Here is a 12769-nt window from a genome sequence, read left to right on the forward strand (position 1 = left end):
GTGCTACAAGTCTGCTATTTGGCCAGTTCTACAACATTTTCACTGTGCTTAAAAATTCTGAATCTTCAAGTTTAGTTGAATGTACTAATGGCATATTATGATTCATATCTGTGTCATTCTTAGGAATTGTCCCTGGTTTAAGGGAGATGTCTTGCCCAAGATTATGTCCCTTAACCAGGCATAGCCTTTATCCAATGACTTTTTATACCAGGGTACAAAGACCCAGGATTCTTGCCTCAATTCAGAACAACTATGAGAACCCATCCTAGCCCTGAAACTCCCTGTGGAATTGGTGGAGGCCTTTGTTGCTCCTGCATTGCAGTTCAATTTCTCTTTCTGTTCATTCAGCTTTTTTCACTGCCCCTCCCACAACACAGCCAAAGGGTGATCCTGAAATATCCCCCAATAAACTTCCTGCATGTAAAAACAAAATAAACAAAGATTCAAATGGCAAAATTTGTAGAAACTCCTCCAATTCCTCACTAAAAGCATTGCCCTTATTCCTTTCAAATCTCAAATCTCCCTCTTTTGGGAATCATAAGCTTTCACTTTTGTAGATAATTACAAGATACCCCATTTGTTTGGCTGCTGCTTCTTTAGACCAACAGTTGGTAAAAGGAGACATATTTCAATATTGTAAAGGCTTCATTGTTTCTAATGAAAATAATCATGGTTTTGTAAAGCAATCTTTTTATAGCACACCAACAAAAAATTCAAATGTATATACATTTTAGATACACAGTAATGTTTTCTAGTTCCTGCTCTCTCAATAGTCCCCAAGTCCAGATTATTTTATGTTGCTTCCTGATGATATTGTGCTATTAACATACATATAGTAAGAGAAAGGTTCAGTCCTGGCCTAGAATTGGGAGATAGAAGTGAAAATCTAGACAAAATGCCTGCTCTCTAGGAGCATATATCCTAATGGGGGGAGGTAGAGAGCCACTCTTACAGCATAGCCCTTAGGCCTTATATTCTCTCATAGTGATTCAGAAATATCCAATAATTTTTTAGTGTTGACTGAAGAATAATATCCAGAAAAAGAAAATTAACATCAACTGGGTGGTTTGTCACCAAAAAGGATTTATTTGGGAAAAAGAAAGCCATTGCAACCCAATGTATGCAGACATGGCAAGTGAAATACATACTCCAGCCTCTGTGCCAAGATGGAGGAGTATTTTTATAAAGAAAAAGGAAGGGGAAGTTAGAACTATATGGCTTTATTATAAACATAGAATTCTTCCTGTGCAACGTTCTTGTGATTATGTAGAGTGTGAGTACTTCCATAAGCCCTAGTTCTACCCAACTTGCCCTGGCTGGGTAGCGCAATTGGTTAGAATGTCCTCCTGATAACCCAATGTTGCGGGTTTGATCCTTAGTCAGGGCATATACAAGAATCAGCCAATGAATGCATAAGTAAGTGGAACAACAACTCGATGTTTTTTCTCTCTCCCTTCCTCTTTCTCTCTCCAAAATAAATTAATAAATAAATAATAAAAAGAGATGAACTATATAGCATATAGTTTGTTGCATAGTACATATGCACCACTCTAACCCTTTAATGATATTTATCACATTCTTTTTACCTTGTTTTGTAGACTTTTATACCTACCTTATATCTTTGTTATTGGTCTGAAGGCTACCTGAAGGATAAAAAAACAAAATGTGTTAAGAAAGAATGCTTTTTGTTTTGTCCATCCTCATGTACTAAACTCTTAAAATAATGCTAGGTTAGGGCCAGGATCCCTTTGGGTTTCAGGATGTTGGATAACCCCAATATTATCATGGGGAAATATAAGACCTAGTTCTGGTCTTGCGAACAGGGGTGAGTGGTGGATAACTGCTTTGCTACAGCCAGGATACCATCTGCATGAGAGCAGAAATTTTGTCTTTTTTAGTCAATTGCCAGTGCTGTGGCTAGGGCCTAATCTCCCTGAGTGTCAGGAGTGGTAAAAGTACCTAAAACAGCGATTTGTATTCTAAAGTCTGTGTTATTTTGTAATCAATTTCCCAATCTGATAAAAAAGATGATCCCTACAACAAAAATCAAAATAACTTCCACATGTTTTAAAGTTTACTATGCATTTTGAAATTTTTTTAAAATATATTTCATTGATTTTTTACAGAGAGGAAGGGAGAGAGATAGATAGTCAGAAGCATCGATGGGAGAGAAACATCGATCAGCTGCCTCCTGCACATCTCCCACTGGGGATGTGCCCGCAACCCAGGCACATGCCCTTGACCAGAATCAAACCCGGGACCCTTCAGTCTGCAGGCTGACGCTCTATCCACCGAGCCAAACCGTCCCCGGCTGAAATTTTTAAAAAACACAAAAATCATACTATTATTGATTATGATTATATTTGCAGTAAATATATAAAACAGACAAGATTTGCACCAAATTCATGATAGTGTCTCCCCCTACAGAGGAAGGAAACATTATGGTATTAGAAAAGAAATTTATTATTTGTAATGCTCTAACTTTTTAAAAATATAAATCTGTATCTAAAACAAAAATGAAAAAATGTTGACATTTGTTAATTTTAGATGAAGGTAAACAAATGTTTGTTATATATTTTATACTTTTCATATTGTTTTAATTTTTAAAAATAAAAAACACAAAGAAGTTAAAATACCATTATAGCTTATGACTTTATTATAATGTTTTCAGAATTGAATATATCTAGGACATATGCATATGCAACACACAAGTACATAAAACATCTGAATAACACAATTGAGAAGCATGATAATAGATAAAACTTTAACTTTGTATTTCACAGAGAATATACATTCTGTTTTAATAGAAGGCTTAAATAAACCAATTACCATTGAAGAATTAAGAAAGCTGATTAATTAAGGATCTACCATCAAAAGTGTCACTGGGCTTAGATTATTTTACAACTTAGTACTAGCTAATTTTTAAAGAACAAATAATTCTAATGCTATTTAAACTATTCTAGACAACAGGAAAATATTGAAAATTCATCAACTAATTTTCTAAGCTAGCACAATTTTAATTAAAAAACTTGATAAAGCCGTAACCGGTTTGGCTCAGTGGATAGAGCGTCGGCCTGTGGACTGAAAGGTCCCAGGTTCGGTCAAGGGCATGTACCTTGGTTGTGGGCACATCCCCAGTGGGGGGTGTGCAGGAGGCAGCTGATCGATGTTTCTCTCTCATCGATGTTTCTAGCTCTCTGTCCCTCTCCCTTCCTCTCTGTAAAAAATCAATAAAATATATTTTTAAAAAAAGAACTTGATAAAGAGTGCAAAAAGGAAAAAAAACAAAATTTCACTTTGAAATGCAAATGCAATAATTCTAAATAAAAAATTGGTAAATAAAATTCAGCAATATATCATGATTATTACACCATGCATGACCAAGTAGGATTTATTCCAGAAATACAAGTTTGGTTCAACATCAAATTCCTATCACTCTAATTCAATATGTTAACAATTTAAAGGGAAGAGTCCTAAAATTTTATCAATAGATGCTGAAAAGACATTTGATAAACTTCATGAGACATTTTTAGTAATAATGCTTTAAATAACAAGAATAGAAGCAACTCCCTAAACACGTTAGTAGTTAATGACTATTTTCCAATAACCAAAAGCAAATGTCATATTAACAGGGAATACTAAAGAAAATTCCATAAAAATTAAGAACCAGATGGGCATGTCTGCCATGATCATTATTCAACACTGTTTTAGAGAATCCAGCAAATGTAATAATAATCAATATAAACATTAGAAAAATAAAATTTCCTTATTTGCAGGTGAAATAATTATATCTAGAATGTCAAAAATATTCTATTTAAAAAACCCAGTGTAATTTACAAGATTTAGTAAGCTGATTAAAAAAATAAAAATAAAAAAAAGATATATAGTTTGTCTATATTGGCAAAAATAACAAGTTATAAATGAGCAGGATAAAATTACCCATTCAGAATGTCAAAATGTGACAAAAACTGTAAAAATATTTAGAAATAAATTTAATCTGATATGATGGGCCTAGATGAAGAACATTACAAAATCAAAACCAAATGATTTTAATGATGTACCCAAACTCTTGAATGTTAAAGATTAATATTATTAACATAACCCTCTAAATATATAAAAATGTAATACAATTCTAAGATATTCATTTTTTTAAATGTGGAAAGAATTCCTTTAATTTTCATATAAAAGAATGAATGGCTAAGACAAGTTATATAAAAGAAGAAGAAAAAAAACTAATGAGAGGTAACTTGCTTTACCAGAGTCCAAAATTCAGGTTAAGCCACTATAGTTAAAATAATGTGACCTGGGTCAGAAATTGGAAAATGGATGATTTTTAAAATAAATGTGATAGTACAATCAGTTACCCAATGTAAACAACATGTATAGTTGGCCATCTATTCTATACCATATACAAAAGAATTTCCAGTTGGATCAAACAGTGAAACCTTAACTGTTTAGAAAAAAAAATGCAGGTGTATATTTGTATGACTTGGGGTTGGGACATTCATCTGAAAAAAGACAGCAAACCAAAAAAACCCCACAAAATACCAGAAAAACCCCCAAAAAACAAAAAACTAAAAAGGAGAAAGTAATCTATCTAAAACTTTTTTAAAACCTGAAAAGTAAAAGATACCATCAATAAAGTCAAGATTAATGATAGGATAGAAAAATCATAACACATATGGGCTACAAATGATTACTATGCACCATATAGTAAATATAGTAAGAATTCTCACAAATTTATAAGGAAAAGATCAAAGATTCAATAGATAAATGAACATAGGATAAATACCGGCAAATCACAAAAGAGAAAAGTCCAAAAAGTGAAACAAACAACCCCCCCTAAAAACAAACCAACAAACAGAAAACCTCATTGAGTTTGCCAATTAAAGAAACAATAAAACAAATTTTTGCCTTTCAAATTTGTAAAAATTAAAGAATGCTGGAGAGGATGCTGGAAAATAAGAACTTTCATTTTAGATGGTACTTTTGCAGTACCTTTTAAAATTAAATATAAGCCTACATAGCAATCCCATTTCTAGGAATCGACCCTATAGAAATAAAAGCACTAGTATGTATTGAGCGGCTAATAAATATGTACTGTGTATGCAGCTGTTGGAGGCAGGAGAGAGAGAGGAGAGAGAAGAGAGAGAGAGGAGAGAGAGAAAGGAGAGAGAGGAGAGAGAGAGAGAGAGAGAGAGAGAGAGAGGGAGAGAATGGGTGATTTATTTAACAAATGTGCTGGCACAATCAGGTATCCAATGTGAACAAAATGTATAGTTAAATCTCTATCATATACCATATACAAAAATAAATTCCTGAGTGAGAGGGAAATGGATGATGTATTTAATAAATGTAATGGCATGATCAGGTATCCAATGTGAATAAAATGTATAATTGGACCTTTATCTTAATATTATATAAAAAAATAAATTCCAGAGGGAGAGGTGGGGAGGGAAAGAAGGATAGAAAAATGGAGGGAGAGGGAGAAATATCTGCAGCTACTGGTCGAAGGGATTAAGAAAAGCAATGACAAAGAAATGATGTGGCTTGTCATTTTTTCAGAAACAACTGCAACAAACTTTTTGTAAAAGGATTGGAAAAAACATAGGGCATGCATTATGTTCTTAACACTTGTTATCTGAGGAGAAGAAAGAAGGAAGGTAAGGGAAAAGAGGGAAAGGATATGGTGAGGGTTTACACCATTAATTTTTCTTTAGTTTTTCATTGTTCCAATGGTAATGAACACTTTTCAATTTTCTATGAGCACCCACTTTAAATTTTTCAATTATAGAACAAGGCAATATCATAGGTGCCAAAGTACACTTGGGCAAAACTGTGGAACTAGTCAATGTATAAGATTTAGAGGCACAGTAATAAGTAATAATAAATTTCTGACTCTCTGACACCAAAACTGTTCTCAAAAAGTACAATTACAATAACACGACATATTTTACATTTAATAGTTCCACAAATTTTGCAAAACACACACAATGAATTTAAGGGGTTTTCACCAAACCATAGACATAAATGTGAATATCATCATCAAACTTAATGAAGTAGACAGACGGCTTGGCCACCACTTGATGGATGAAAATGCCGGTCCTCTTGGACCCATCATCTTTGGCGTGCTCCACCTGCTTGCCCACGAGGCTGTCAATCACTTCTCCAGGCTCTCGCTCAGCTGTAGGGAAATAGTAGTTGGAATCTGGAATGATGCGCAGGTCACCATCTTTGTAGTCATCCAGCAGCGTGTACATATAAAGTACCGGATCTTTCTCGTAGGTGATGTAAAACCAAGTGTCCATCACGGGGGCTCGTGCCAGGACCATGCCCTTCCATTCATCTTTCTTGCCGTGTTCCCCCTCAAACACATGCTCCACTGCCTTGCCAATCAGGGAATCTGCGAGGCGCGAATCAATGCGAGGAGTTGGCACTCTCTCAGGAAGGATCTCTAGTGCTAAAACTCTCTTATCTCGGTGCAGTTCTAGTCCATACACACTATCTTTGCCGTCATATTTGATGATGTAGAGAGTGGGCTTCACAGAAACCTGCTCGAGCACTGTCCCCTTCCATTGCTCCACCGGCTCGTTGCCTTCCTTCCAGCCGTGTTGAATGCGGCAGCCAACGATGTTCCTCCGAGTGAGGAAAGTGGGCTTGCGCCGCTGCTTCCTGTGGGTGTGCCTTTTCTTCATCAGGTACGCGGACACACCATCTACACCCATTGGAGGCACGGTTGGGGGTGACATGGCTCGGGGTTTACGGAGGCTTTGGCAAAGCTGCCACTTGTCCGATTAAGCTGAGAAAAAGCCAACACTATCCAATACGAGATCTTTTTTCGTGATCTCTGACTCTCCCTTCACTAAGCACCAGGATCTCACCAGTGCTCCAGTGCTCGGGAGAAACGCTCTAACTCTAACCTTGGGTGCTGGGACGGCGTGGGCCTCTGGATAGTGTTCTCTCCCGCCCGGGAGGGTGTCTGCAGCAGTGGCGGTTGCTGCAGGAGATGGCGCGCTGGCTGTGCTGCCCGCGCCTAGCTCCCGCCCAGACTCCCAACCCCAAGTCCCGAAATGACCACTTAGCTGTTCTCGAAGGTGCTGCAGCTTTGACACGGCGATGCGGAGGGAGACTGTTGGAAAAGCGGGCAGGGATGAGAGGGATGGCTGCAACGGCAAAGGCGCCGGCGGCGACGGGTCTCTGGAGTCCCAGCGGCCTTGACTTCGCAGCGCTGCGCTGCTCGGCCTAGCTCCGGCGCCAGGGCTTTTGCCGCTTAGGAACTGGACCCCTCCGAGCCCGCCAGCGCCTCGGCCCCGCCCCCCGCCATTCCCCCTTCCGCTCCGCACGCAGCCGGAGGGGCCGCAGCGGGGCGGGTCAAGGCGCGCAAACGTTCAGTCCACTGAGTTTCAGGCGCTGGCTCCTTCCTTTCCTCACATGCCCCACGACTGCTTCCCTCAAACCGGAGCCAGACTGGCCGGCTCCCCTCCTCCCTTTCTCTGGCCTCCTGTTGCAGGCCTGCCTCCTCCACAGCAGCACCATCTGCTTTCTATCTTCCAGGAATTCCTCACAAAGCCTTTACTTAAAATAATAATAATAATAACATTCAACACACAGAGTTTATACATGTATTTTCTTTCAGTTAAAGGGATATGAGACTGGAGAAGGAAAAGCCTGTGTACAGTCCACCATCTTGTGACAAATTCTCCTTTATATTTTCTATCTGATCATTCGGTAACGCTTTTTCAATAATCTTTTTCTTTTTTTCTGAATGTAAAAGAAATGCACTGACATTGTGGAGCTTTTCCACAAATCAATAAAAGACAAAACTATCCCCAATATCCTTAATCTTACCATCTAGATATACACAAAATGTTGCTATACTTTCTCTTTTATTAATAAATCGATGCAGATTTTATTACCTTATAGCTTTTATTTTTCATTTATATCAAGAACATTTTCACAGGTTATTAAATACTCTGAAAATGTGACTTTTTAATGGTTCCGTAATGTTCATTTGTATGGATGGTCCATTAATGGTCTATGAAAATATAGATAATTAAATTAGTTTACATTCACATATGGATTAATTGAGCTAGCATAAGCCATATTTTCAAAGAATATTTAGTGACATGGAGATCTTCATATGGGCTAAGAGCGATGTGTGAAAAAGAATATTGAATAATATTGAATAAAAATTGTAGCCCCAATTTTGTAGAGTTAAAAAAGAAAGGGTTTTGTCATAAATATTTGTTATTTTTCTGACTATAAATATAATGCATTCGCATATGGAAAATCTGAAAGATAGCAAAGTGTCCATAATTTCCCTATCTCAAGTCACAGAGTAGTTATGAGGATTAAAAGGGAATGTCTGTAAAACTTTTAGTCCTATATTAGTGATGGTGAACCTATGACACGCGTGTCAGAGGTGACACGCGAACTCATTTTTTTGGTTGATTTTTCCTTGTTAAATGGCATTTAAATATATAAAATAAATATCAAAAATATAAGTCTTTGTTTTACTATGGTTGCAAATATCAAAAAATTTCTATATGTGACACGGCACCAGAGTTAAGTTAGGGTTTTTCAAAATGCTGACAAGCTGAGCTCAAAAGGTTCGCCATCACTGTCCTATATCCTACTTTATAAGATGTCAATAAAAACCAGGAAAGTCTAGGCCCCTCATTCTCATTCCTCCACCCTTCACTGGTGAGAAGAGAAGGCAGCATATCATCATGTGTAAAAAGGGCCATTAATTCATAGAGAATTGTAGAAAAGCAGGGGAGAGAGCTGCAAGGCAACAATATTGGCTGTCTCCACATTTTACTACCTTTCAAGACGAGGAGAGAAAACTTAACATTTGATAGCTAATTGGGCAGAATATGTGTTGATTCCTCCATTCCCCATGTTTCCCAGTCCAAGGACTTTAAAGGTGAGATAACTCTTCAATATTATAATGCAATAAATTAATTTCAAGGAAACAAGAAAACATGCATATTAAAAGGTATTTCCAAACTCTAGAATGGCATAGTGGTGTGTACATAGTTACACATATATATGGCCTAAACACTGAAAGTCAGAAGGTATTTGTAAATGTCATGTCATTATATTTCACAAATAATTCCCCAGGTGATCCCCCAGACCAAAATGTGCCAAGCTCTTTTTGTTTAGAACAGTTGACAGGTGAGAGGCCACCCATAGGGCACACAAAGGCAGGGAAAACAATTTACTCAGGCTCTTTGGTTGTATATTTAAGAGAATTCTTGCTCACAGCCCCACAAAACAGCCTGGGAGACAAAAGAATTTTTAATATTCTTTCTTCTCTAAAACTACGATTTTGATGTTTAGATCATTCCCTAACATTATGGATTCAGTAGGCCTTATCACACTATGACAATGTTTACTTTGTATGTCTGCCCACTCGGCTATAAACCCATTTGAGAGAGAACTTTATCTTGCAACCCAAATGCCTTATAAATAATAGGTACTCAATGAATATTTGTTAAAAGAATAAATAAATGGTTTCAGATGCCCTGCTCTAACCCAAAGAAATCCTCCCAAATGAAACAAGTTGTCTTACACAGTTTCTCAAGATTGGGGTCCTGGTGACTTAAAATCTCCCACAGCTGTTTTTTTATACTTTCAAAACATCCAGATCACTGACCCTGTGGATATGTGTCCATAAGTCTGAAAATGACTAGGAGAACACCATTAACCTGCAATATATGTATAATAATATCTACCTCAAAGGGCAGCTATGAAGATTAAATGAGATAAATACAAGTGAATTTCTTAGCTCATGAACTGGTTCATGGTAGATACTTGTAGTCTCCTAACCAAGCTCTTCTATTATCAGGTCTGTCTACTAAACCACAAAGCTCATGCCCCACCTCTAAACTTATGCTCTCTTTTACACTCAAGCCCTCTTGATCAGGGTCTGAATGTGAATCAAAGAGGTACTGTTGGCAGGATTTTTCTCTTATAGCCAGTTTCAGAGCAGTCTTTCAAATGCTGCAAGTTTCTGGAAGCTCAAATTCTGGATAAGTAAAAAGTTATTTAAAATACGTTTGGGGGATACAGTGTTAATTTATAACTGGAGGGGTGGTGGAAATAGGCATAAATGTTTTTAATTCCATTGTATAAGGCAAATTATAAATACCTGCTGAGAAGTACAAATTAAGTACTGGAGAGCCAAAGGAGGTAGTGATTTGTTATAGCTGGGGAGATTGAAAAGACAACTTGAAAGTGTAAGAGAACAAAAGGAAGACATTCAGAAGGTGGTAGAATAGTGAGGCCTTTTCAGTCTAAGCAGAAAACAGCTAGAGGAAAAGCACAGAGGGTTGCATGGACATAGGATATGTGAAAAACCAGTCAGGAGCTTGTGGCTGGAGCACAGATTTGCCAGGCTAAGGAATAGGGGATGTGGTTTGTGGTGGGAAGTAAGGCTAGTCAACGGTCTCAAATGCAGGAAATTGATCTTACATCCACTCTGCGTGGAAGCAGATAATGTTCCAATTCCTCTGACAGTGTAGTGTTGGCAGGACCGAAAGAGAGCTGATCTTCCATGTCCCTTCTGGCAGAAGCAGGCAGTGCTTCCCTAAGCAGGAAGTGTTTTCCTGTCAGAATAGTAGTATAGGTGGTGCTGAGCATAAAGCTGATCTTCCATTCCTCCTTTAGCAGAAGCAAGCAGTGTGGTGCTCTGATCCTTTTGCCAGAGAAGTGTCAGCAAAATTTAACAGTGAGTTGTTCCTCCACAGTCATCTGGTGGTATAAAGTACTGGATGATAGTGATCTCTATTCTATAGCCTTTCTTCACCCGCTCTTCCCATATCAACACAACATTGATGAGAGTAAGCAATGTAGAGTGAGGCAGGGCTAGTCAGCACTCTGTTTCCCTAGATCCTTGCTGGCAGTGAAATCCAGTGATGAGCTGAGTTTTCATCCCCAGCAACCATCAGTGAGACTGAAAGAGGGGAACAAGATAGAACTATGTGCTATTCAAATTTCCCTACAACTTTTGTGTCAGGCCCAGTGGCAGATAAGCCTCCACTCTCACTTGGAGGCAATGAGATTGTATAAATCAGTACCACACTTTCACCATGAGGAAATTTGCAGATCTCAGAAGGATGCTAAACTTCTATCCATCCCACCCATGTGCAATGTGGCAGTGTGAGTCAGTTCTCCACTTTTGTAAAGGTGGTCTCTAGAGATCCCACAAGAAGTCTAACATGCACACATACCTGATCCTCCAGCTACAAAACAACAGCGGGGATGTCTGATAAAAAACAAATTAAATAGAGTACAGAGATTCATAATATAATATCAAAAAAAGACAATGATACAATAAATATCAAAATTCATGCAAAGAGCAAGGGAAATCAACAATTTGAATGTGACAAGGCACTTACCAAATGGAAATTTTAGAATTAAAAAATAAAATAATTAAAATAAAAGTATCTTAGGATGGAATCAATATAAGACTAGAGATGACAGAAGATAGAACCAGCACATTTTGGGTTAGAAAAATAAAATTTATTCTATGTGAACAACAGAGAGAAACAGACTGAGGGGAAAAACACAGTCTCAGAAACTGTGAGCCAACAAAAGAGTTAACATTTACAATTGCCTTAAAGGAAATGAAATTCTTAGCTATAGATCTACCAAAACATGTAAAGGATCTGTATACTGAAAATTAAAAATGGTAATGCCAGAAATTAAAGCAGTCCTAATGGAAGGACATACCATGTTCATGGCTTTGAAAACTCAGCATAGTAAATATATAAATTCTCTTCAAAGTGATCCATAAGTTTAATGCAATTTCTAGGAAAACTTGAGCAATGTTATTTATAGAAATACATAGGATTATTCTTTTTAAAAAAATATATACATATTTTATTGATTTTTTACAGAGAGGAAGGGTGAGGGATACAGAGCTTGAAACATCGATGAGAGAGAAACATCGATCAGCTGCCTCCTGCACACCCCCTACTGGGGATGTGCCCACAACCAAGGTACATGCCCTTGACCGGAATCGAACCTGGGACCCTTCAGTCCACAGGCAATGCTCTATCCACTGAGCCGAACTGGTTAGGGCCATAGGATTATTCTTAAATTTATGTGGAAAAGCACAATATCTAAAATAGCTAAAACAATTTTAAAAGAAAAGTATATTGTACAAAGAATCATTCTAACTGAAGTTAAGACTTACTGCATAGCTACAATAATCAAAAAAGGGTGGTGTTTACAGAGCAATAAACACATAGATGATGACACAGAAGAGGGAACCCAGAACTTGACTCACACAAATATGTCCAAGTGATTTTTGGCAGTTCAAAAGCAATTCAATGGAGAAAGGATAGGATTTTCAACAAATGATGCTAAAGGAATTGGACATTGCACTGCCCCTCCCCACCAAAAATGCTAGATCTAAACCTCTTATCCTATATAATAAAAGAGAAACATGTAAATTGGCTGTCTCTTCACTATGCTCACCAGCCAATTGGGAGTGAATATGCAAATTAACCCAACAAAGATGGTGGGTTAATTTGCATACACAGGCACCAGGCAGAGAGCAGAAGCAGGAGAGCCTGCAGCTTGTGGGGATGTGGCTCCCTCAGTCCCTCCCAGTGCAGGGGAGCACCAGGAATTTTGGGAATAGTAGTTCTGATGGCAGCCCCAGGACCGGAAGTGGAAGCCCAGAGTGCAGGGAGCACCAGGAAAACTGGGAATCGTAGTTCTGGTGGCAGATGGATCTCCTAGACACTAGAGCAGAGGT

General features: G+C 37.9%; 1 protein-coding gene across 1 annotated transcript; it reads right to left on the reverse strand.

Annotated features, from left to right (window-relative positions):
* Positions 1-5201: 5201 nt before the first annotated feature.
* SPIN4 (spindlin family member 4) lies at positions 5202-7197 on the reverse strand. Its single transcript, XM_014465272.2, has one exon. It carries the CDS (start codon positions 6747-6749, stop codon positions 6000-6002), a length of 750 nt encoding a protein of 249 aa, XP_014320758.1. The 5' UTR covers positions 6750-7197; the 3' UTR covers positions 5202-5999.
* Between the last annotated feature and the right edge of the window lie 5572 nt (positions 7198-12769).

The sequence above is a fragment of the Myotis lucifugus genome, unplaced genomic scaffold (assembly GCF_000147115.1).
Source record: "Myotis lucifugus unplaced genomic scaffold, Myoluc2.0 scaffold_4, whole genome shotgun sequence".
Classification (NCBI taxonomy): domain Eukaryota; kingdom Metazoa; phylum Chordata; class Mammalia; order Chiroptera; family Vespertilionidae; genus Myotis; species Myotis lucifugus.

Bases quoted from the DNA above. Each gene is read 5' to 3' on its own strand.
- SPIN4 (XM_014465272.2), bottom strand. From the start codon at position 6,749: ATGTCACCCCCAACCGTGCCTCCAATGGGTGTAGATGGTGTGTCCGCG.